The 22,255-nt window shown below is 66.5% G+C and overlaps 2 protein-coding genes and 1 long non-coding RNA gene across 5 annotated transcripts; 1 reads left to right on the forward strand and 2 right to left on the reverse strand.

Annotated features, from left to right (window-relative positions):
• Window positions 1–98: 98 nt before the first annotated feature.
• FKBPL (FKBP prolyl isomerase like) lies at window positions 99–6,162 on the forward strand. Of its 3 annotated transcripts, none has more exons than XM_044981940.1 (2): window positions 99–192; window positions 5,043–6,162. In XM_044981940.1, the coding sequence occupies exon 2, from the start codon at window positions 5,137–5,139 to the stop codon at window positions 6,055–6,057; it is 921 nt and encodes a 306-aa protein (XP_044837875.1). In that variant the 5' UTR covers window positions 99–192; window positions 5,043–5,136; the 3' UTR covers window positions 6,058–6,162. The 3 variants fall into 3 exon arrangements, with proteins under 3 accessions (XP_044837875.1, XP_044837873.1, XP_044837874.1); XM_044981938.1 differs by lacking the exon at window positions 99–192 and adding an exon at window positions 3,739–3,783; XM_044981939.1 differs by lacking the exon at window positions 99–192 and adding an exon at window positions 4,446–4,515.
• On the reverse strand, window positions 1,631–3,592 carry LOC123345227. Its single transcript, XR_006572754.1, has 3 exons — window positions 3,525–3,592; window positions 3,278–3,367; window positions 1,631–1,903 (listed from the first exon to the last, which is right to left on the reverse strand). It is a non-coding gene; the product is annotated as an uncharacterized LOC123345227 (long non-coding RNA).
• Window positions 6,163–9,885: 3,723 nt separating the features above from the next.
• PRRT1 (proline rich transmembrane protein 1) lies at window positions 9,886–20,997 on the reverse strand. The gene is made up of 4 exons (XM_044981947.1): window positions 20,936–20,997; window positions 13,370–13,794; window positions 12,960–13,130; window positions 9,886–12,534 (listed from the first exon to the last, which is right to left on the reverse strand). The coding sequence occupies exons 1-4, from the start codon at window positions 20,952–20,954 to the stop codon at window positions 12,358–12,360; spliced, it is 792 nt and encodes a 263-aa protein (XP_044837882.1). The 5' UTR covers window positions 20,955–20,997; the 3' UTR covers window positions 9,886–12,357.
• Between the last annotated feature and the right edge of the window lie 1,258 nt (window positions 20,998–22,255).

Genomic DNA, 22,255 nt, shown 5'->3' on the forward strand with positions numbered 1-22,255 from the left:
CGGGCGAGATCAGCCAACGGGGAAGCGACTTCCGCTCCGGTGTTCGGGAATGGGCGTGGCCGCGGCAGCATGGCGAGAGCGGCGCACGCGCGGAACGGGGACACTGGGGCGGAGCGCAGCACGGCGCATGCTCACAGGGCGGGAGCCCCTCGCTGCCCCTGCCTGAGTTGGACGAGCCTGAGACGCGTCTGCGTGAGTTTGGAGACTGCCACGCGCATGCGCGACGCGGGGTGGACGAGCGGCGCGAGGACAGGACTCCAAATGGCGCATGCGTAGCTTTGAGACTCACACAGACCCCTCCCAGCTCCCCCCCCCGTGCTATGTCCGTTCTACGCGTGCGCAGCGGCGCACCGCCTCCTGGGATGTGTAGTTCCGGGCTCCCTTAAAGGGCCAGTAGCGCTTCATGCCCCAGGCCGGCTCCCAGAGTGACTCAGCCGCCCCCCAGCCTCGTTCCCGCCTGCCCGGCCCCCAGCTATAGGCTAGAGCCGGTGGGTGATGTCATCACCATCCCGTATGCTGACATCACCACCCTGCCTCTGTGACATCACACTGTGCCAACAGCACAAATAGCGATGTCATAAGGCTGCATGACATCATCAGCTCACCCCCCACAGGGGCCAGGCCCCTGCCCCATTCCCCGCCCCCCGGAACCAGCCGGTCCGTGCCCTGGGGCCGGGTGGGAGCCGGCGCCCCCCACAGGGGACAGGCCCCTGCCCCATTCCCCGCCCCCCGGAGCCAGCCAGTCCCTGCCCTGGGGCCGGGTGGGAGCCGGCGCCCCCCAGAGGGGACAGGCCCCTGCCCCATTCCCCGCCCCCCGGAGCCAGCCAGTCCCTGCCCTGGGGCCAGGGGGAGCTGGCGCCCCCCAGAGGGGACAGGCCCCCGCCCCATTCCCCACCCCCCGGAGCCAGCCAGTCCCTGCCCTGGGGCCGGGTGGGAGCCGGCGCCCCCTAGAGGGGACAGGCCCTGCCCCATTACCCGCCCCCCCCCCGAGCCAGCCAGTCCCTGCCCTGGGGCCGGGGGGAGCCGGCGCCCCCTAGAGGGGACAGGCCCTGCCCCATTACCCGCCCCCCCCCGAGCCAGCCAGTCCCTGCCCTGGGGCCGGGTGGGAGCCGGCGCCCCCACAGGGGTCAGGCCACTGCCCCATTCCCCGCCCCCCGGAGCCAGCCAGTCCCTGCCCTGGGGCCGGGTGGGAGCCGGCGCCCCCACAGGGGTCAGGCCCCTGCCCCATTCCCTGCCCCCCTGAGCCAGCCAGTCCCTGCCCTGGGGCCGGGTGGGAGCCAGCACTCCCCAGAGGGGACAGGCCCCCGCCCCATTCCCGCCCCCCGGAGCCAGCCAGTCCCTGCCCTGGGGCCAGGGGGAGCTGGCGCCCCCCAGAGGGGACAGGCCCCCGCCCCATTCCCCGCCCCCCGGAGCCAGCCAGTCCCTGCCCTGGGGCCGGGTGGGAGCCGGCGCCCCCTAGAGGGGACAGGCCCTGCCCCATTACCCGCCCCCCCGAGCTAGCCAGTCCCTGCCCTGGGGCCGGGTGGGAGCCGGCGCCCCCCAGAGGGGACAGGCCCCTGCCCCATTCCCCACCCCCCTGAGCCAGCCAGGCCCCCAGCAGCTTCAATCCACCAAGAACCCCTCACATGGCTCCTTTGCAGCGTGGCCTCCAAAACCTCTTTATTCTGAATTCCTTTTTGGGGTACAGTGGGGTCGGGGGGGGGTTGGTGTCTCAGGTCCATCTGCTGCCCACGACTCTGGGAGTTGCCAGATGAACCGTCATTTGCCCCTTGCTATCCCCACCATGAGCCTCAGGAGGGCCGCCCCGGTGCCCCCCGTTCTGCTGGGAGCAGGGGAGTGCGCCCCGGCGGGACAGAGTCCAATAGAGCCACCACTGGCCGGGGGGTTACATCCTTCTTGTCACCTATGGGGGGAAGAAAGAGGGGTGCCTAGGGAGTTACTTGGGTTGTTAACAGGCACCCCCAAAATCCACTGTATTCCCATGGTGTCTGCCAACATTGTCCCTGACAGTCTCCCAGTGGGATGTGCTTCCCCAATATATTGGCGGGGAGCCCAGAAATCACCGATCTATTGTGGGGGGTGCTAGGAGCTAGCACCTTGAAGCAGTGAAAGTTTTGGGGTGCATGCAAAGAGCAGAACAGAGGAGTTTCGGGTTCTAGAACGGAGGTGATTTCCAGATGTGGCAGGACATGAGGGGCTGTGATTACAGACACCTAGAGGGATTCCATTTGCAAAGATGTGGAGCGATTTTGGGGTGCAGAATTGGGAACCCCAGAGATTAGGAGGCATTTTGTGGTGCAGGGAGACAAAAAATCAGGGTACACTAGAGAGGGAAACTCCAGCGAAGATCTGGATGGTGTAGGTCAGTCTGAGGGTTTGGAACAAGGGGCTCCCCCAAATTATGGAAAGATTTGGGGATACAGAATAGATGCAGAACAGGCCAGTGGGCCCCAGAAAGATGTTAAAGGATTCTGGGGTACAGCTTCAGTTTTGAGGTGCAGAAGAGGGAGAATCTCTACAAAGAAACCTGGGGGGGGGGTAGATCCAGGAAAACCCTTTATGAATATGGAGAATTTTGGAGGTTCGGAAAAGGGGGAATCTCTGCCCATAGATAGGAGAATTTGGGGAGGTCAAAACCAGTGACTTTGGGGGTGCACAAAGGGGCCCCTCACAAGGAGGGATTGGGGGACAAAATGGGTGAAAACTGGGGTGCTGGACAAGGTGAAGGCCAAATGGGGGTACAGAACAGCTACATATTGGAAGGGCAGATCAGAGAGTTTTGGGGGTGAGCCGTAGGGAGGTGGAGGAGTTTGGGGTGTGGACTTAGGATCCAGCCAGTGGGGTGCACTCTCTTGTTTAGGGGTGACTGCATAAAGGGGTGTCCGGTGGGTGGATTATGGGTGAATTGGGGTGCTGGAAAAGGGGGTACCTACTAAGTATGCAGGGGAAGTTTGTGGAGTTCAGTGTTAGAAATGAACCTCTGGGGAGAATGGGGCAGTTTGCGGTGCTGGTAAAGGCGTGATCCAGTGAGGGAATTCAGGGCCATTTGGGGACATGAACTGGGGACCCCAAGAGTTGGGGTGTAGCGACAAGGGGGCACGGGAGGTCGGGGGTACAGGAGTAGAGGGGCAGCCTCCTGGGGACAGAGGAGGGGATTTTAGGGGGCAGATTGGGAAGTTCCCAGAGGTGGGGCACCCACAGGGACTCCCATGGCTTCCAGGGGGCTGCGTGGGGGCAGGGCAGGGGTCCCACCGGCGAAGAAAGGGGGCGCACTTACCGAGGTCCCTGCGCCGGCTGGGGGGCAGGGGCGCCCCAGGGTCGTCCCGACGCAGAGCCGAGGCGATCTGCCGCCCCACATAGCGGCAAGCTGCTGGGGGAGAGACGGGGCCCATTGGGGGGTGATCTGGGGGCGCAATGCACCCCCCGATCCCCACTCGCCAGCACCCCCAGCCCAGCCTAGAGCCCCCCACGCGCCCCCTGGCTGGGTCCCCCCTCCCCCCTCTGTCCCGGGGCCCCCCACGCACCCCCAATGACCAGTCAGACCATGCCGGACCCAGCTGGGCGCTGACGTAAGCGGGATGGAAATAAAGCGGGAGGGGGGAGGGAGAGCAGGGGATTCTGGGAAATGTAGTCTTCAACGCTGCCCCCGCTGCTAGCCACCCCCACTCCCCCGGACGCCTGGGTTCATAACCCTCCCCCTCCCCCTCCCCCTCCCCCCCCCCGAGCCCCTGCATCAAGGGGTGAACCAATGAACACGTAACCCTGTCTCTCCCGGATGCCTGGGTTCGCACCCCTCCCTCACCCTGAATTAGGGGGTACAGAGCCCCCCCCAAAAAAACTCCATCTTCCCCGGACACCTGGGTTCACACTCCTGAATTAGGGGCACGGTCTCCCCTCCCTTAACCCCATCTTACCCTGGTCCCCGGGGGGTTCCAGCGCCTGCTTCCCCTCCCCCCTGGTCCTGCACAGCTGGGGTACAATCTACCCCCCAACCCCTGCACCCCAGAACCCACCCTCCCCCACCCCCGAATTCCACCCCTCTGCCCCATCCCCCCAACAGCCCCTTCCGCCCCATCCCCATCTGCACCCCGTCTGCCCCCTCAATCTTGGGGTGCCCCCAGATCTCCCCAGCTGCGACCCAGCCCCCCCCCCCCCGCCCCATGCCGGGGTCAGCCCCTGACAGCCATCTTGTTCGGCCAACCCCGGCACCCAGGGATGGGGGGATTTGGGCTGAGTGCCGCCCCCCGAGCTGCGCCCCTAGACCCCCCAATCGTGTGCTTCTTGTTAACATGCTGATGGAGCAGGGGCTCCCATCCCCCCCTTTCCTTGTGGGGGGCAGGGGGGTCTGGGCCTGGCCCCTCCCCACACGGCTCGGCCTGGCTAATGGAGGCAGGCTGCGGCCTAGCGGGGCCGCCCCCAGGAAGTGATGCAAAGACAAGGGGGGGAAGCGGGGGGAGGCCGGAGGAGCGGGGCCAGAGCAGCTGGATCCCCCCCAGTCTGGGCCCCCTGCCTGGGGTGAGGGGGGCCAAGGGGGCGCAGCTGAGGGGGAGGAGCAAGAGAGCAGGGCAGAGACAGACAGCACAGCCCAAGCAGGGAGGGAGCCCGGACTCCTGGGTTCTCTGTGTGGGGGCTGGGAGCCAGGACTCCTCAGTTCTCTTGAGGGGGGAGGGCTTGGAGCCCGGACTCCTGGGTTCTCTGTGTGGGGGCTGGGAGCCAGGACTCCTGGGTTCTTTTAGGGGGGGATCTACTGGGTTAGAGGGGGGGCTGGGAGCCAGGATTTCTGGGTTTTCTGGAGGGGAGGGGCTGGGAGCCCGGATGCCTCGATTCTCCGGGGGGGGGGGGTGTCTAGCAGATTAGGGGAGGGGTCTGGGAGCCAGGACGCCTGGGTTCTTTGTGGGGGGGTGTCTAGTGGTTTCCGGGGGGGGCTAGGAACCGGGACTCCTGAGTTCTGTGGGGAAGGTCTAGCAGATTGGGGAGGGGGAGCTGGGAGCCAGGACTCGTGGGTTCTTTCTGACCCGTTCCCCCTGCCCTCTGGTTCACAGGAGCTGCCCGTCCCGGAACCCCCCAGCCCCACCTGGCTCCACCTCTCGGGGGTGCATTGCCAGAGCCCCGCACTCCCCGCTTGGCCGAGGGCAGATGGAGGCAGCGGCGGTGGCCAACGGGAAGGCGGAGGGCGGCGGAGCGGCCAGTGGGATGAGCGGTGCCAGCAGAGGCGCTGAGCCCCAGGGCGCGGGGCCAGAAGAGGACCAGAGAGAGAACCTGGAGGCGCCCAATCAGCCGGCGGACGCCTGGGTGGCACCGGACGGCGCCTTCGCCAAGCGGATCCTGCAGCCGGGCGCGGGGCTGGACAAGCCGACGCTGGGCGCCCTGTGCCAGGTCTTCCTGGAGGCGCCGCCAGGGGCGCCCCTGGGGTACCCCACCGACTGCTGGGCCCAGCTGGAGCTGGGGGAGGGGGACGGCGCCTGGGACGGCCTGGTGGACGCCTGCCTGGAGACCATGGTGCCGGGGGAGCGGGCCGAGCTGTGGGCCCCGGGCGGGGCCGTCCTGGGGCTGCACCTGGCCTCCTTCGCCCCGGCCCCGGAGCCCTGGCAGCTGGACCCGGCGGAGAAGTGGGCGCTGGCCCTGCGGCACAAGGAGCGCGGCTCGGAGCGCTACCGGGCCGGTGAGGTGGGGGCGGCCGCCCGGCGCTACGCCCGGGCCCTGCAGCTGGCCATCGCCGCCGGCCCGGCCCCCCCGGCCCCAGAGCACACCCGCCTGCGGGCCGACCTGCATGCCAACCTGGCCGCCTGCCAGCTGCGGCTCGCCCAGCCGGCCCACGCCGCCCGCAACTGCACCAAGGCGCTGGCACTACGGCCCCAACACGCCAAGGCCCAGTACCGCCGCGGCCTGGCCCGCGCCGCCATGAACGACCTGGAGGGGGCGGCCGAGGACTTCCGGGGGGTGCTGGCGGCCGAGCCGGGGAACACGGCCGCCCGCAGGGAGCTGGACAGGGTGGGGCAGCGGGCGCGGGAGCGGGACGCCCGCCTGGCCCGGGCCATGGGCAAGCTGTTCTCCTGAGCGTGCGTGTGCGGTGGGGCAGGGGCCTGGCCCCTCTGGGGGGCGCCAGCTCCCCCCGGCCCCAGGGCAGGGACTGGCTGGCTCAGGGGGGCGGGGAATGGGGCAGGGGCCTGTCCCCTCCGGGGGGCGCCGGCTCCCACCCAGCCCCAGGGCGGGGACTGGCTGGCTCAGGGGGGCAGGGAATGGGGCAGGGACTGGCCCCTCTGGGGGGTGCCGGCTCCCACCCGGCCCCAGGGCAGGGACTGGCTGGCTCAGGGGGGCGGGAATGGCGTCTAGGGCCCCAATAATTCATCAGTTTCAATAATAAAATTTATATATTTTGTTGTTGAAACAAGAAAATCATGAACACAAGAAAGGCCGTACCGGGTCAGACCAAAGGTCCATCTAGCCCAGTATCTGTCTACCGACAGTGGTCAATGCCAGGTGCCCCAGAGGGAGTGAACCTAACAGGCAATGATCAAGTGATCTCTCTCCTGCCATCCATCTCCACCCTCTGACAAACAGAGGCTAGGGACACCATTCTTACCCATCCTGGCTAATAGCCATTTATTGACTTAGACACTATGAATTTATCCAGTCCCCTTTTAAACATTGTTATAGTCCAGCCTTCACAACCTCCTCAGGCAAGGAGTTCCACAGGTTGACTGTGCGCTGCGTGAAGAAGAACTTCCTTTTATTTGTTTTAAACCTGCTGCCTATTCATTTCATTTGGTGACCCCTAGTTCTTGTGTTAGGAGGAGTAAATAACACTTCCTTATTTATTTTCTTCACACCAGTCATGATTTTATAGACCTCTATCATGTCCCCCCTTAGTCTTCTCTTTTCCAAGCTGAAGAGTCCTAGCCTCTTTAATCTTTCCTCGTATGGGACCCTCTCTAAACCCCTAATCATTTTAGTTGCTCTTTTCTGAACCTTTTCTAGTGCTAGAATATCTTTTTTGAGGTGAGGAGACCACATCTGTACACAGTATTCGAGATGTGGGCGTACCATGGATTTATATAAGGGCAATAATATATTCTCAGTCTTATTCTCTATCCCCTTTTTAATGATTCCTAACATCCTGTTTGCTTTTTTGACCGCCTCTGCACACTGCGTGGACATCTTCAGAGAACTAGCCACGATGACTCCAAGATCTTTTTCCTGACTCGTTGTAGCTAAATTAGCCCCCATCATGAAGTTGGGAGCAGGTCAAAGGTCGTGGTCTGGACGTTCCGATTGGCCACTGGTTGACAGAGTTCAAAGGTCAGCCTGCAGCTGCCTGGATGGTGGGGTGTACTAGATTCGGGGCAGCGCACTGGGGTCAGAGGTCACTGGGGGTTGAGGTCTTTTCCTGCTTTAATCAAACCCCTGGGCTCATCGACCAGAGGTCAGAGGTCACAGCCATTAGCTGGGCTGACAGGTGTCGGCCAAGCCCATTAGCCGAGATGCTGCTTGCAGGGTTAGGGTCAGAGGTCAAAGGTCACCCATAGCAACATTGGTCTGTACCATTTGCTCGCACCCAGGTCAAAGGCCTGAGGCCTCAGGTGCCATTTCAGGTCAGAGGTGTTGGCCAAACCCCGACAGGGCTGGGTCAAAGGTCATGGGTGGACGGAACCAAAGACAGGTGGCACGTGTAGGGTCAAAGGTCACAGGAAGTGGCCAGCCTCATTGGTCGTGCTCTGAGGAGGGAGCCAGTCAAGCTGTCAGGTCGAAGGTCAGAGGTCACGGACACTGGCTGACACTCCAACTTCAGCTCCTTGCGAAGGTCACAGGCACGGGTAGTGTGGCCGGGTCAGAGGTCAGAGGTCATGGAGGGACGCTGGCAGGCGGCAGGGCTCCCTAGGCAGCCCCCAGCCGCTGCTCCGGTTAACGGGGCCTGTCTGGGGGGGGGGCCGCATGGACCAGGCGGCGGGAGGTGCAGCAGCCCCCAAATCCACCTCGGAGCCCTCCCCCCACGCCTGGGAGAGCCGGGAGTCACAAGCGCCCCTCACTCCCGACTCGCAGCCCCCTGCCAGCCCGGCCCTGCCGGTGCCCCTCACTCCCGACTCGCAGCCCCTGCTAGCCCAGCCCTGCCGGTGCCCCTCACTCCCGACTCGCAGCCCCTGCTAGCCCAGCCCTGCCCCCGAGCCCTGCCGGTGCCCCTCACTCCCGACCCGCAGCCCCTGCCAGCCCAGCCCTGCCCCCCCAGCTCTGCCGGTGCCCCTCACTCCCGACCCGCAGCCCCTGCCAGCCCGGCCCTGCCGGTGCCCCTCACTCCCGACCCGCAGCCCCTGCGAGCCCAGCCCTGCCGGTGCCCCTCACTCCCGACTCGCAGCCCCCTGCCAGCCCAGCCCTGCCCCCCCAGCTCTGCTGGTGCCCCTCACTCCCGACTCGCAGCCCCCTGCCAGCCCAGCCCTGCCCCCCGAACTCTGCCGGTGCCCCTCACTCCTGACCCACAGCCCCTGCCAGCCCAGCCCTGCCGGTGCCCCTCACTCCCGACTCGCAGCCCCCTGCCAGCCCAGCCCTGCCCCCCCAGCTCTGCTGGTGCCCCTCACTCCCGACTCGCAGCCCCCTGCCAGCCCAGCCCTGCCAGTGCCCCTCACTCCCGACCCGCAGCCCCTGCTAGCCCAGGCCTGCCGGTGCCCCTCACTCCCGACCCGCAGCCCCCTGCCAGCCCAGCCCTTGCCCCTCACTCCTGACCCACAGCCCCTGCCAGCCCAGCCCTGCCCCCCGAACTCTGCCGGTGCCCCTCACTCCTGACCCACAGCCCCTGCCAGCCCAGCCCTGCCGGTGCCCCTCACTCCCGACTCGCAGCCCCTGCTAGCCCAGCCCTGCCGGTGCCCCTCACTCCTGACCTGCAGCCCCTGCCAGCCCAGCCCTGCCGGTGCCCCTCACTCCCGACCTGCAGCCCCTGCCAGCCCAGCCCTGCCCCCCCCCCAGCTCTGTTTGTCTGTGACAAGTGCCCACCCCCCAGCTGCCTCCCCCTCCCTGGCCCTACATGCCTGGAGTCATCACATGGTCCCTCCATCCTTCCGTAGCCAGGCAACCGTCACTGTGGATACATCAAAGCTCCAGGATGCTGGGGGTGGCGGGGGGGGGGTGGCCCTACAGGGACACAGAGAAGGGAGCTGAGGGAGGGGGAGGGGGGCTCAGGATGGGGGCAGGGATTTGGGGGGCTGGAGGAGGTACCCGGGAGCCAGGGAGGGAAAGTTGGGGTGGGGGGAGCTGGGGCAGATGGAGCCGCACAGGGAGGCTGCTCAGGGAGTGGGGGAGCAGCAAGGTGGGGCCAATGGGGCTGGGGGAGGGATATCGGGGCAGGAAGGGGGAGACGGGATGGGGAACAGGGGGGCAGCGCTATGGGCTTCGATATTTCCTTCTGTCGTCTGTGATGGGAGTGTAACACCCCCCCCCCCCGCTGTCCCCCTCCCCCAGCCCCAGATGGGAGTCGGTGCCCCCTAGAGGGGACAGGCCCTGGCACCATTCCCACCCCCCTGAGCCAGCCAGTCCCCGCCCTGGGGCTGGATCGGGGCCGGTGCCCCCCAGAGGGGACAGGCCCCTGCCCCATTCCCACCCCCCTGAGCCAGCCAGTCCCTGCCCTGGGGCCGGGTGGGAGTCGGTGCCCCCTAGAGGGGACAGGCCCTGGCACCATTCCCACCCCCCTGAGCCAGCCAGTCCCTGCCCTGGGGCCGGGTGGGAGCCGGTGCCCCCTAGAGGGGACAGGCCCTGGCACCATTCCCTGCCCCACCCTCCCCACCCCACCCCGGTTCCCGTGCAGCCGGCCAGGGCCAGGGAGGACTCTGGTGTCATTATCAATAGAGATTTATTAACCCGGGTGACTTGCAAACAGGAACGTCGCCATCCGACGGGGAGAGGAATCGGGGGGCCGGATCGCACAGGGACCAGGGCCATGTAGGGGGGCTACGAGGGACCATACAGCACGGCCCCCCCCAGCTCTGCCGGCGCCCCTCACTCCCAGCCCACAGCCCCCCCGGCTAGCCCAGCGCCCCTGTCCTGTTCTGGGGTCACTGCAAGGGCTCCCCAGATGTCTGGGCTTTGGGGCAGCGTGCTGGGTGGGGGAGACTGATCATGAACCGTGTCTCCCCCACCCCAGTGATTCTGCCCCCAGACGTCAAACACCCTGAACCCCAGAAATGCAGCATTGGACCCTCAAACTTCTCCCCTCCCTGCCCCCACTGTCCCCCGAACCAGGAATCCCCCACAGGGGAGCGTCCCGGAGGGGCAGCATCACTCGCTTGGGGGCGTGGGAAAAGAGGGGTCTCATGGGGGGGGGGCTGCGTCACAGGTTTGGGGGGCTCATGCTGGGGGGGTCACACCTTGCCAAGGGGGGTGTTTCATTGCTATGTACAGCTGGGGGCTCGGTGATGTATTGGGGTTTGCACCCCCCCTCCAACCTGGAGCCAAATGTGTATGGGGGAGGGGCTAAAAGGGGTGGGGCTGTGGGGAAAGGCCAGAGGGAAGAAAGAGGGCGGAGCCTGTTCTGAAGAAGGCGGAGCCAACTGGGGCTTTGGGGGAGCAACGAAGGCATGAAGCTATTGGGGGCTGAGGGGGCGGAGCCTGATATGGAGGGGCGTGGTCTGATGGGGAAGCTCGGGAATATATTTAGGGCAAGACAGGGGGCGTGGCCTGAGCCAATGGGCGTGGCCTAGTGATGTGGGCGTGGCGTCAGACCCAGGACAGGGGGGATGCTGTGCCTGCAAAGCATTATGGGTAGCATTCCATTGGAGGGGGTGAGGCCAGGGGGCGGAGCTTGTTCCTAGGGGCCAGAGGCCGAGGGGGGAAATGACAGTCGCAAAGGACTATGGGAATTGCTCAGTTGGGGGGGCTGTGGGGCTGCTGGGGGGCGGAGCCAACGATGCCAGCGGGGAGGGATGGGGGCAATGGTTACAGAGGATCATGGGAAAGGTTCTGCTGGGCGGGGGGGGTGTTGTCATGGATACAGGGGTGACCGAGGGGCAGGGCGGGGTTTTGCAGGGGTGGAGCCAGGAGAGGGTGGGGCTGCAAAGGCTTCTGGGTATCCAGGAGGGTGGCGGCTGCAGGGGATTGTGGGTGTCGCTGGCTAGAGCAGGGCTTGCAAAGCCTCATGGGGAGCCTGAGGGACGGTGGGTCTGGTGGGCGAGGGCTGCAGGGGATTGTGGGTAATGGCATCTGCAGGGGATTATCAGGCCGGTTGGCAGGTGAGGCTGGCAGTGGGTGGGGCCTGGCTGGCAGGCAGGACAGGCGGGGGGGGGGGTCTGGGCGCTGGGCAGGGCCCGGTTACTAGGCAGGGCAGGTGGTGGGCGGGGCCCGGTTGCTAGACAGGACAGACGGTGGGCGGGGTCTGGTCGCTGGGCAGGGCCTGGTTATTAGGCAGGGCCAGCGGGGGGCTGGGGCAGGGCTAGGGGTCCCAGTCGTTGCCATGGTGCTGGGTGGGCCCATTTGGCAGATGGTGGGCGGGGCCCGGTTACTAGGCAGGGCTGGCGGTGGGTGGGGCCGGGGGCGGGGCTAGGGGTCCCAGTCGTTGTCATGGTGCTGGGCGGGCCCAGTTGGCAGGCGGTGGGCGGGGCCCGGTTGCTAGGCAGGGCAGGCGGTGGGCGGGGCCGGGGCTAGGGGTCCCAGTCGTTGTCATGGTGTTGGGCGGGCCCGGTTGGCAGGCAGTGGGCGGGGCCCGGTTGCTAGGCAGGGCAGGCGGTGGGCGGGGCCGGGGGCGGGGCTAGAGGGCCCAGTCGTTGTCGTGGTGGTGCGAGGGCCCAGTTGGCAGGCGGTGGGCGGGGCCCAGGTGCTAGGCAGGGCAGGCGGTGGGCGGGGCAAGGGCGGGGCTAGGGGTCCCAGTCGTTGTGCTGGGCGGGCCCGGTTGGCAGGCGGTGGGCGGGGCCGGGTTGCTAGGCAGGGCAGGCGGTGGGCGGGGCAAGGGCGGGGCTAGGGGTCCCAGTCGTTGTCGTGGTGCTGGGCGGGCCCGGTTGGCATGCGGTGGGCGGGGCCCGGTTGCTAGGCAGGGCAGGCGGTGGGCGGGGCAAGGGCGGGGCTAGGGGTCCCAGTCGTTGTCGTGGTGCTGGGCGGGCCCGGTTGGCAGGCGGTGGGCGGGGCCCGGTTACTAGGCAGGGCAGGCGGTGGGCGGGGCCGGGGGCGGGGCTAGAGGTCCCAGTCGTTGTCGTGGTGCTGGGTGGGCCCAGTTGGCAGGCGGTGGGCGGGGCCCAGTTGCTAGGCAGGGCAGGCGGTGGGCGGGGCAAGGGCGGGGCTAGGGGTCCCAGTCGTTGTCGTGGTGCTGGGCGGGCCCGGTTGGCAGGTGGTGGGCGGGGCCCGGTTGCTAGGCAGGGCTGGCGGTAGGCGGGGCCGGGGGCGGGGCTAGGGGTCCCAGTCGTTGTCGTGGTGCTGGGCGGCGATGATGATGACGACGGTGAGGATGGTGCACAGCACCATGGCGGCGATGCCCACGGCCAGGCTGATGAAGGAGAAGTTCCGGGCCTCGCGCGACGCGATCTCGGCCGACACGATGTCCCCCCGCGCCACGGCCGTCCGCACCTGGGGGGGACACGGCGTTGGGGGGGACTCGGTGTGCTCCCGGCGCTGCCCCGCTCCCCCGGCGCCCCCGGCACCCCCATTCACCTGCTCCCCCCCATCTCCCCTACCCCGTCACCCCCGCCCTCCTCATCACCCCCTGCCCCCGTCACCCCCTCACCCCCATTCACCTGCTCCCCCCCATCGCCCCTACCCCGTCACCCCCGCCCTCCCCATCACCCCCTGCCCCCGTCACCCCCACGCCCCCAATCCCCCGTCACCCCCACACCCCCATTCACCCGCTCCCCCCATCTCCCCTACCCCGTCACCCCACCCCCAATCCCCCGCCCTCTCCATCGCCCCCTGCCCTGCCACATATCCCAGCCCCCCTCTGCCGCACACCAAACCAGCCCCCTCGCCCCCTATCTCCCACTCCCGCCCCCGCCGACCTGCACGGCTTTGATGATGGCGATGATGCCCGTGGGCCAGAAGCAGCAGATGGTGGTGAGCACCGCGATGGGCAGGTAGTCGTGGGGCGGCCGGCGCGGCTCCAGGATGGCGATTCCTGGGGGCATCTGCGGGGGGGGGACCCCCGGGGGAGGGTTGCCGGGGGGGTATGGCTGGGGGGGGTCGAGAGAGAGAGAGTTAAACAGGAATCCACAGCCCGGTGGGAAGCCACACCCACTTGAGTGAAGCCCCGCCCCCAGCAGCAGGGGGAAGCCCCACTCCGGGGAAGCCCCGCCCCCAGCAGCAGGGGAAGCCCCACTCCAGGGAAGCCCCGCCCCCAGCAGCAGAGGGAAGCCCCACTCCAGGGAAGCCCCGCCCCCAGCAGCCCCTCCCCCGGGACCCCCCCACTCACCGTGCCTACGGGGTACACCGGGACGTAGGCTGTGCAGGGCTGCAGCTGCACAGGGTAGCCGGGGTGCATGTACCCCCCGATGGGCAGCGTCCCCATGGGCGGGTGCGTCTGGACCATGTACCCCTGGGGGGGGGCGTTGAACTGGGTCTCCTGCATGTAGGGGTCGGGGGGCAGGCGCGGCAGGGTGGCTGAGTGGTGGTGGGGGGGCCGGGGCAGGGTGGCCGAGGTGGGGGGCGGCCGGGGCAGGGTGGCGGCCCCCCCGAGGCGGGGCAGGGTGGCAGTGCCAGAGTGGGGGGGCAGGTGCGGTGGGTCACTGTAACCGGGGATGAGGGGGGCATTATTGGGGGCATCAGGTGGGGGAGGGGGTGGCTGCAGTGGGGCATTGTAGGGAGGGGGGGAGGTGTGGGGCCCAGAGTCCGGTAAGCCTGGGAAAGAAAGGGGGTAAGGTTAGAGACCCCCCTATATACACAGCGGCCACATATACATACACAGACCGTGCCCCCTATATGCACAGCACCCCTATATACACACCCAGCGTGCCCCCTCTATGCACAGCACCCCTATATACACACCCAGCGTGCCCCCTCTATGCACAGCACCCTCCTAGGCACAGCACCCCTATATACACACCCAGCGTGCCCCCTATATGCACAGCACCCTCCTAGGCACAGCACCCCTATATACACACCCAGCGTGCCCCCTATTTGCATGGCACCCCTATATACACACACCGAGGGCCCCCTCATCCTGGGGGGCTCGGGGGCGCCCACCCCAGAACGGGGGGCGCCGGTTCCCGGGGGTTCTCTCTCGTGAGCACCGATCCGGCGCCGCTCTCGGTTTTTAGGTCACCTTCCTCGGTCGCTCGGTCTATTTATAGAGGGAGACGGAGGAGACACAGCGCCTGGGGGCCGGGGGGAGCAAACAGCGAGAGATGGAGAGAACCAGGATGTGTGTGCGGGGGAGATGGATGGCTGACACCCCCCCACACACACACACAACGCTCTGCTGGTGCCCCTCAATCCCACCCCACAGTCCCCTGCTATCCCAGCCCCGGGCTCCCCCATGGCCCCTGCCCCCAGCCCCGGTTAATGGGGCACGGCTCAGGGGTGTCACGGGTCGGGGTACCAGTCACTGGGCCGGGGCTATGGCGGAAGGCTGGAGTGGGCCGACGTGGAGGGGGGGCAGCGTTAGGGGTTACAGCTACACGGCAAAAATCAGCGAGGCTCAGAGCCCGGGTCTAGCTTGTGCTACAACGCTGCAAACAGCTGTGTAGGTGTTTGGGGCTGGGAGACCCCCCACCCCGCCAAGCCCCCAAGGTTTCCAAGCCGAACCCCAATGTCTGCACAACGCTTTGAGTGCTCGTGGGGCAGCGTTTCACAACGCTGAAAGCCATGATGAGCCAAAGCAGTGGGCAGGAAGAATTTCATCAGAAAAACATTAATGTTCATTAGGAATTGTTTGCTAGAGGCCCAAACAGCCACAATTGGGAAAGGAGGCCGAACCGGTTAAAAAAAATAACCTGGCTTAGAGGGGAAGTGTAGGCAGCTATATAAAATAAAACGAGAGGAAACTGATAGTAATGAATATGAATCAGAAACTAGGAATTGTAGAAAATTGATAAGGGAAGCAAAAGGACACAAGGTGAACTCTTTGGCTGCAGAGTTAAGGACAATAAGGACTATTTTAACTATATTAGCACTACAGAGAATCCTGACCATGCTATTTGTCCATTGCTAAATGGAAATGGTAGAATTATTGATAATAGTCCAGATGAGGCAGACGGGTTCAATAAATATTTCTGTTCTCTATTTGACAAAAAAGCCAAACGATGTTGTCATCTCAGATGATCATGGTGAAGAATCACTTTCTATTCCACTAGTATTCAGGACGATGTTAAACAGCAGCTGCTAAAGTCAGACATTTTTAAATCAGTGGGTCTAGATAACTTTCTTCCAAGAAGTTTAAAGGAGCTGGCTGAGGAGATCGCTGGATTGTTAATGCTGGTGTCCAACATGTCTGGGGACATTCGGGAAGTTCCAGAAGACTGAAGAATGCTAATGTTGCACCAATATTTAACAAGGGTCCATGGGATGACCTGAGTAATTACAGACCCGTCACCTGACCCTGATCCCAGGCAGGAGAATGAAAGGTAGGATATGGGGACTGCCGTAATACAGCATTAAACTAGCGTAATGTAGTAATGCCACTGCGCAGGGGTTATGGGGAGCAGAGCTTCTCACACTGACGATATCTTTTCGTGATGAGGTTATAAATCTGGTTGATAAAGGTAATAGTTCGTCTTGGAAGGATCCTATTTCTACTGGTAAATGGCGATTTCACCACACCCACAAACCGAAGACCAGATATTTCCACTGATCATAACCACAATGTGCAGACAGCCAGAGTAAGAAGAAAATGCAGCTTGAGAACTGAGTCGCGTTTGCTTTAGGAACATTGACGGTGGATATTCTGGCATGATGTTGGCGATTTCGGTTTTAATGGTTATAAATCATAGAATCAGAGACCTTGTCCTGTCCTCAGAGGTTGAGAACAATTTACCTCCCGCCTCCTTGTAACAAAGCTTGAACTTTTTGAATCGTAGCCTTTACGCTCATTAAATCATTACTGTCTGGCCGCCCTGATCATTACCTGCAACTGCGAACACTGAAATCGATAAACATTACAAAGTGCGTCAATCCCATCCTGTTGCACAAATGTGAATATAAAATTTGATGGAAATATTTTTAAAATTAAAACCCACCGTGGATATTATCCAAAAGCCAAGCTCGCCGTGTGCCCAGCCTACTCCTAGTGCTGCTGTGCGACACTCGGCCGGCCGTGAGGCGTCCGCCTTGGTCCCACACGACACGGTGCAGTTCAACCCGGATAACACCGGGGCCAGCCATGCTCGGGGGGAGAAACAGAAAGTCAGTGACAACAGGGCCCAGCCTGCGGCTTTGCCAAGGTGCCCCAGAAGTGCTGCGGAGCTGGGAAGACACCGGCCAGCACCGCGTGGCCTCACTCGTGGTGCGGGACACCCGCGAGGTGGCGGAAGCCAAGGTGAAGAGCCAGCCATGGTCAGCAGCCAGCTCTCAGCAGCGTCACGAGGCTCCCGCCTGGGCTGAACAGCGGTGGCACGGCGCTCCGGCAGATTTCCGCCCAAAGCGAAGCACCGCTGAGCAGTGCTGGCCCTCGCGGCGCGCCGAGAATGGATTCCAGGAGAAGGTGAAACCGGGGCTCTCGTGGGACGTGACAGCAGCCGGTGGCACCAGCCGGCCCAGCGCTCGGCTGACAGGATATCACGGGTTCTTCCTCGAAGACGGGTTCTCATCATGGCAACCGAGCTGATGCTCCGAGGTCGATGTTTCCAGGTGGCTCTGGGCCACTCCGAGCGCCTGGAGATTCCAGCAAACCAGACTCTCCCAAAGCTGGCACCACGTCCACACATCCACCACGGAGCTGCCGAAGACGTCTCCAGCCGGCTCATGTCCGCTGACGTCTGGTGGCCTCCAGGGCCGTGACTCGCCAAAGGCTGAGGAGGCTGCCACCCGTGACTAGGGCACTGCTCCGGGGAGGGGCGGCTCAACGAATTTGGCCGCCCCAAGCAGTCATGCGCGGGAGGTCCACCGGAACCCCGGGAGCAGCGGACCTCTCGCGGGCATGACTGCGGAGGGTCCGCTGGTTGCGTGGCTCGGCTGGACCTCCCGCAGCTGCAGAGGGTTCACTGGTCCCGCGGCTCCAGTGGAGCTTCCGCAGTCATGCCTGCGGCCGGTCCACTGGAGCCGCGGGCCGAGCGTCCCCTCCGCAGTCATGCCTGCGGCAGGTCCGCTGCTCCCGGGGTTCCGGTGGACCTGCCGCAGGCATGACCGTGGGAGGTCCACCGGACCCACCTCCCGCCCCTGCCGGCAAATGCCGCCCCACGCGCGTGCTTGCCGCGCTGGGGTCTGGAGCCGGCCCTGGCTCCGGGCTAGGAGACGCGCCCGCCCCGAGCGTAGCAGGACTCCCAGCAGGACGGTGCTGCACGCCCCCAGCAGCAGCTCTCTGGGGTGCACAGCCTGGGAGGGAGCCCCAGCTGCCCCCGGGGGCTCCCACACCAAGGCCCTGGCTTTGGGCTGCCGCGGCGCCAGCGGCACACGGTCAGGTGGGGTGCGGTTCTCTGGGCCAAGGCCGCCCGTGCCTGCGGCATCCAGGACAGCCCCTGTGCATGCGGCCGACGCGCGTCACGCTGGACACGGCCCTCGGAGCCCATCGCGGGGCTCCAGACCATTTTGCATTCCCGCCCCCCCCATAACTTTGCCTTGCCCAAGCGTCATCGGTAGCTGGCTAGATACCGGCTCAAAATGTCCCTGCAAACGGGGACGCCCCCCCCAGCCGGGGGTGTCCAGCGGGTCCCGCAAGGATCCATCTTGGCCCTCCGCGAATTCATGTTTTTCTCAACGACTTGGGAGAAAACACAAAACCGCGGCGGATAAAACGGGCCGAGGACACGACCCCGGCGAGCGAACCAGCGAAGGGGCAGGGCCCGGATCCCGAGGGGCCGGTGGGGCGCAGGGCGGCTGCGCCGGAGCCAACAGTCTGGGTGTGGCTCCGGCGCCGGGGCAGCGTCTCCGTGGAGGAGCCGCGCGTGGCGGGCGTAGGGCCAGGCTGGGGGCGATGGTGGGGAGTCAGCCGGGGCGGCGCTGGGCGAGGGGCGAACGCCGTCCTGGGACGCGGCCGGGGGGGGGCGGGGATTTTCCCCCGGCTGGAGCCTGGCTCCGTCCCGGTGCCCGCGATTCGAGGGGGACGTGGGGCACTCGGGGAGGAGCCCCCGGGACGATGGAAGGGTTAGAAAACCGGCCTCCGCGCGAGCCCCCCCAGGAGCTCGGTCCAGGAGCTGAGCACGGCCGGCGAGGGGGGGCGTGTCCCCGACCAAGGAAACCAAACACCCCCCCGGGGGGCTCAGGCCGGCAGGGGATCGAACCCCAGCCTGGCCAGGAGCCGGAGCCGGAGCCGGAGCCGGGCAGAGCCGGCCTGGGAACAAGGCGTCAGCTTGTGCCGGGAGGGGAATGACCCCCCGTCACCTGTTCCCCCATCATCCCCTGCTCCGCCCGCCCCATCCCTGCTCCCCCACCTGTTCCCCCATCATCCCCTGCTCCGCCCACCCCGTCCCTGCTCCCCCACCTGTTCTCCCATCATCCCCTGCTCCGCCCACCCCGTCCCTGCTCCCCCACCTGTTCCCCCATCATCCCCTGCTCCGCCCGCCCCGTCCCTGCTCCCCCACCTGTTCTCCCATCATCCCCTGCTCCGCCCGCCCCGTCCCTGCTCCCCCACCTGTTCTCCCATCATCCCCTGCTCCGCCCGCCCCGTCCCTGCTCCCCCACCTGTTCCCCCATCATCCCCTGCTCCGCCCGCCCCATCCCTGCTCCCCCACCTGTTCCCCCATCATCCCCTGCTCCGCCCACCCCGTCCCTGCTCCCCCACCTGTTCCCCCATCATCCCCTGCTCCGGCCTCCCCGTCCCTGCTCCCCCACCTGTTCCCCCATCATCCCCTGCTCCGCCCGCCCCGTCCCTGCTCCCCCACCTGTTCTCCCCTCATCCCCTGCTCCGCCCGCCCCATCCCTGCTCCCCCACCTGTTCCCCCATCATCCCCTGCTCCGCCCGCCCCGTCCCTGCTCCCCCACCTGTTCTCCCATCATCCCCTGCTCCGCCCGCCCCGTCCCTGCTCCCCCACCTGGTCTCCCAGCATCCCCTGCTCCGCCCGCCCCATCCCTGCTCCCCCACCTGTTGTCCCATCATTACATGCTCCGCCCGCCCCTTCCCTGCTCCCCCACCTGTTCCCCCATCATCCCCTGCTCCGCCCGCCCCATCCCTGCTCCCCCACCTGTTCTGCCATCATCCCCTGCTCCGCCCACCCCATCCCTGCTCCCCCACCTGATCTCCCCTCATCCCCTGCTCCGCCCGCCCCATCCCTGCTCCGTGACCTGTTCCCCCATCATCCCCTGCTCCGCCCTCCCCATCCCTGCTCCCCCACCTGTTCTCCCATCATCCCCTGCTCCGCCCGCCCCGTCCCTGCTCCCCCACCTGTTCTCCCATCATCCCCTGCTCCGCCCTCCCCATCCCTGCTCCCCCACCTGATCTCCCATCATCCCCTGCTCCGCCCACCCCATCCCTGCTCCCTCACCTGTTCTCCCATCATCCCCTGCTCCGCCCTCCCCGTCCCTGCTCCCCCACCTGTTCTCCCATCATCCCCTGCTCCGCCCACCCCGTCCCTGCTCCCTCACCTGTTCTCCCATCATCCCCTGCTCCGCCCACCCCATCCCTGCTCCCCCACCTGTTCTCCCATCATCCCCTGCTCCGCCCGCCCCATCCCTGCTCCCCCACCTGTTCCCCCATCATCCCCTGCTCCGCCCTCCCCCTCCCTGCTACCCCACCTGTTCTCCCATCATCCCCTGCTCCGCCCACCCCATCCCTGCTCCCTCACCTGTTCTCCCATCATCCCCTGCTCCGCCCACCCCATCCCTGCTCCCTCACCTGTTCGCCCATCATCCCCTGCTCCGCCCGCCCCATCCCTGCTCCCCCACCTGTTCTCCCATCATCCCCTGCTCCGCGCACCAGAGCCCTGCTCCCCCACCTGTTCTCGCATCATCCCCTGCTCCGCCCACCCCATCCCTGCTCCCTCACCTGTTCCCCCATCATCCCCTGCTCCGCCCGCCCCATCCCTGCTCCCCCCATCTGTTCTCCCATCATCCCCTGCTCCGCCCGCCCCATCCCTGCTCCCCCACCTGTTCTCCCATCATCCCCTGCTCCGCCCGCCCCGTCCCTGCTCCCCCACCTGTTCTCCCATCATCCCCTGCTCCGCCCGCCCCATCCCTGCTCCCCCACCTGTTCTGCCATCATCCCGTTTCTCCCCCACACCTCCGCCCCCCATGTACCCACACACAATCCCACCCCGCATGGCCACTCCCCCATTCCCACTCGCCCCATCTCCATCCCCTCCCCTACACATCCCCACCCACCCATTCCCCAATCACCATCCCCCACTCACTCCCACCCCCCCCATTCATGCCCCCACCTACCCCCATTCCCCATCCCTACTACCCCTGCCCTCCATTCCCGCCACCATGACCCCGTCCCCACTCCCCCAAATCCATTCCTGCCCCATTCCCTCGCCCCCCCACCCCATTCCTGCTCCCCACACACCCCTGCCCCCTCCTCACTCCCCCACACCCCATTCCCGCTGCACCCTCACCTGCCCCCCATGACCCCCACTCCCCCAAATCCATTCCTGTCCCTTCCCTCGCCCCCCACAATCCATTCCTGCTGCACCCCCACCCCTGCCCCCTCCTCTCCCCCCACACCCCATTCCTGCTCCCCACACACCCCTGCCCCCTCCTCACTCCCCCACACCCCATTCCTGCTCCCCACACACCCCTGCCCCCTCCTCACTCCCCCACACCCCATTCCTGCTCCCCACACACCCCTGCCCCCTCCTCACTCCCCCACACCCCATTCCCGCTGCACCCTCACCTGCCCCCCATGACCCATCTCCACTGCCCCCAAATCCATCCCTGCCCCCCAGCCCCGCACCTGTTTTCTCGGAGCTCATCTTGCGGGGGTGGCTCCGCTCGTCTCTTCTCCTGCGAAGCAGCCGGGCTGGGGGGGGGGGGGGAGGAACTAGCGGCAGCGGCTACAGCGTCACCGCCCCCCCCCCGAACCGAGCTGGTACCCGGATCCCTCCCCCCCCCCCAGCGCCTGAGCTGCCGAGACAGGGACCCGCCGGCCGGAGGGATGGAGCAGGAACAATCGCCCCCCAGCCCCCGCCCCCCCCGGTGCCCCTCACTCCTGCCCCCCCAGCCCCCGCCCCCCCGGTGCCCCTCACTCCTGCCCCCCCAGCCCCCGCCCCCCCCGGTGCCCCTCACTCCTGCCCCCCCAGCCCCTGCCCCCCCCGGTACCCCTCACTCCTGACCCCCCAGCCCCCGCCCCCCCGGTGCCCCTCACTCCTGCCCCCCCAGCCCCCGCCCCCCCGGTGCCCCTCACTCCTGCCCCCCCAGCCCCCCCCCCCGGTGCCCCTCACTCCTGCCCCCCCAGCCCCTGCCCCCCCCGGTACCCCTCACTCCTGACCCCCGAGCCACAGCCCCCCCACTCCCCCGGTGCCCCTCACTCCTGCCCCCCCAGCCCCCGCCCCCCCCGGTGCCCCTCACTCCTGCCCCCCCTCCCCCTGCCCCCCCGGTGCCCCTCACTCCTGCCCCCCCCGCCCCCGCCCCCCCCCCGGTGCCCCTGACTCCTGACCCCCGACCCACAGCGCCCCCACTCCGCTGGTGCCCCTCACTCCCGACCCACAGCCCCTGCCCATCACTGCCAACCCGCAGCCCCCCGCCCCCCGGTACCCCTCATTCCTGACCCCTGACCCACAGCCCCTCCACTCCGCCGGTGCCCCTCACTCCCGACCCACAGCCCCTGCCAGCCCAGTCCTGGCCTCTCCGCAGCATGTGACAGTTGTTTGTGTCTCGTTTCACACCTGCAGGTGATGAGCTGAGACCCACACAGCTCATGACAGAGGTGGTTTGTGTTCTCATGTAGGGATCCCCGGGCAGTCAGGGCCCCCATGGCCCCAGGGCGGCGCTGGGGGCTGGGCTGGGCTGGGGGGGCAGCGGGGGGCTCTGCCCGGGCAGTCAGGGCTCCCCATGGCCCCAGGGTGGCGCTAGGGGCTGGGCTATGGGGCGGGGGGGCAGCAGGGGGCTCTGCCCGGGCAGTCAGGGCTCCCCATGGCCCCAGGGCGGCGCTAGGAGCTGGGCTGTGGGGGGGCAGCAGGGGGCTCTGCCCAGGCAGTCAGGGCTCCCCATGGCCCCAGGGCGGCGCTAGGGGCTGGGCTGCAGGGGGGGGGCAGCGGGGGGCTCTGCCCGGGCA

This window comes from Mauremys mutica, chromosome 12 (assembly GCF_020497125.1).
Source record: "Mauremys mutica isolate MM-2020 ecotype Southern chromosome 12, ASM2049712v1, whole genome shotgun sequence".
NCBI classification, from domain to species: Eukaryota; Metazoa; Chordata; order Testudines; family Geoemydidae; genus Mauremys; species Mauremys mutica.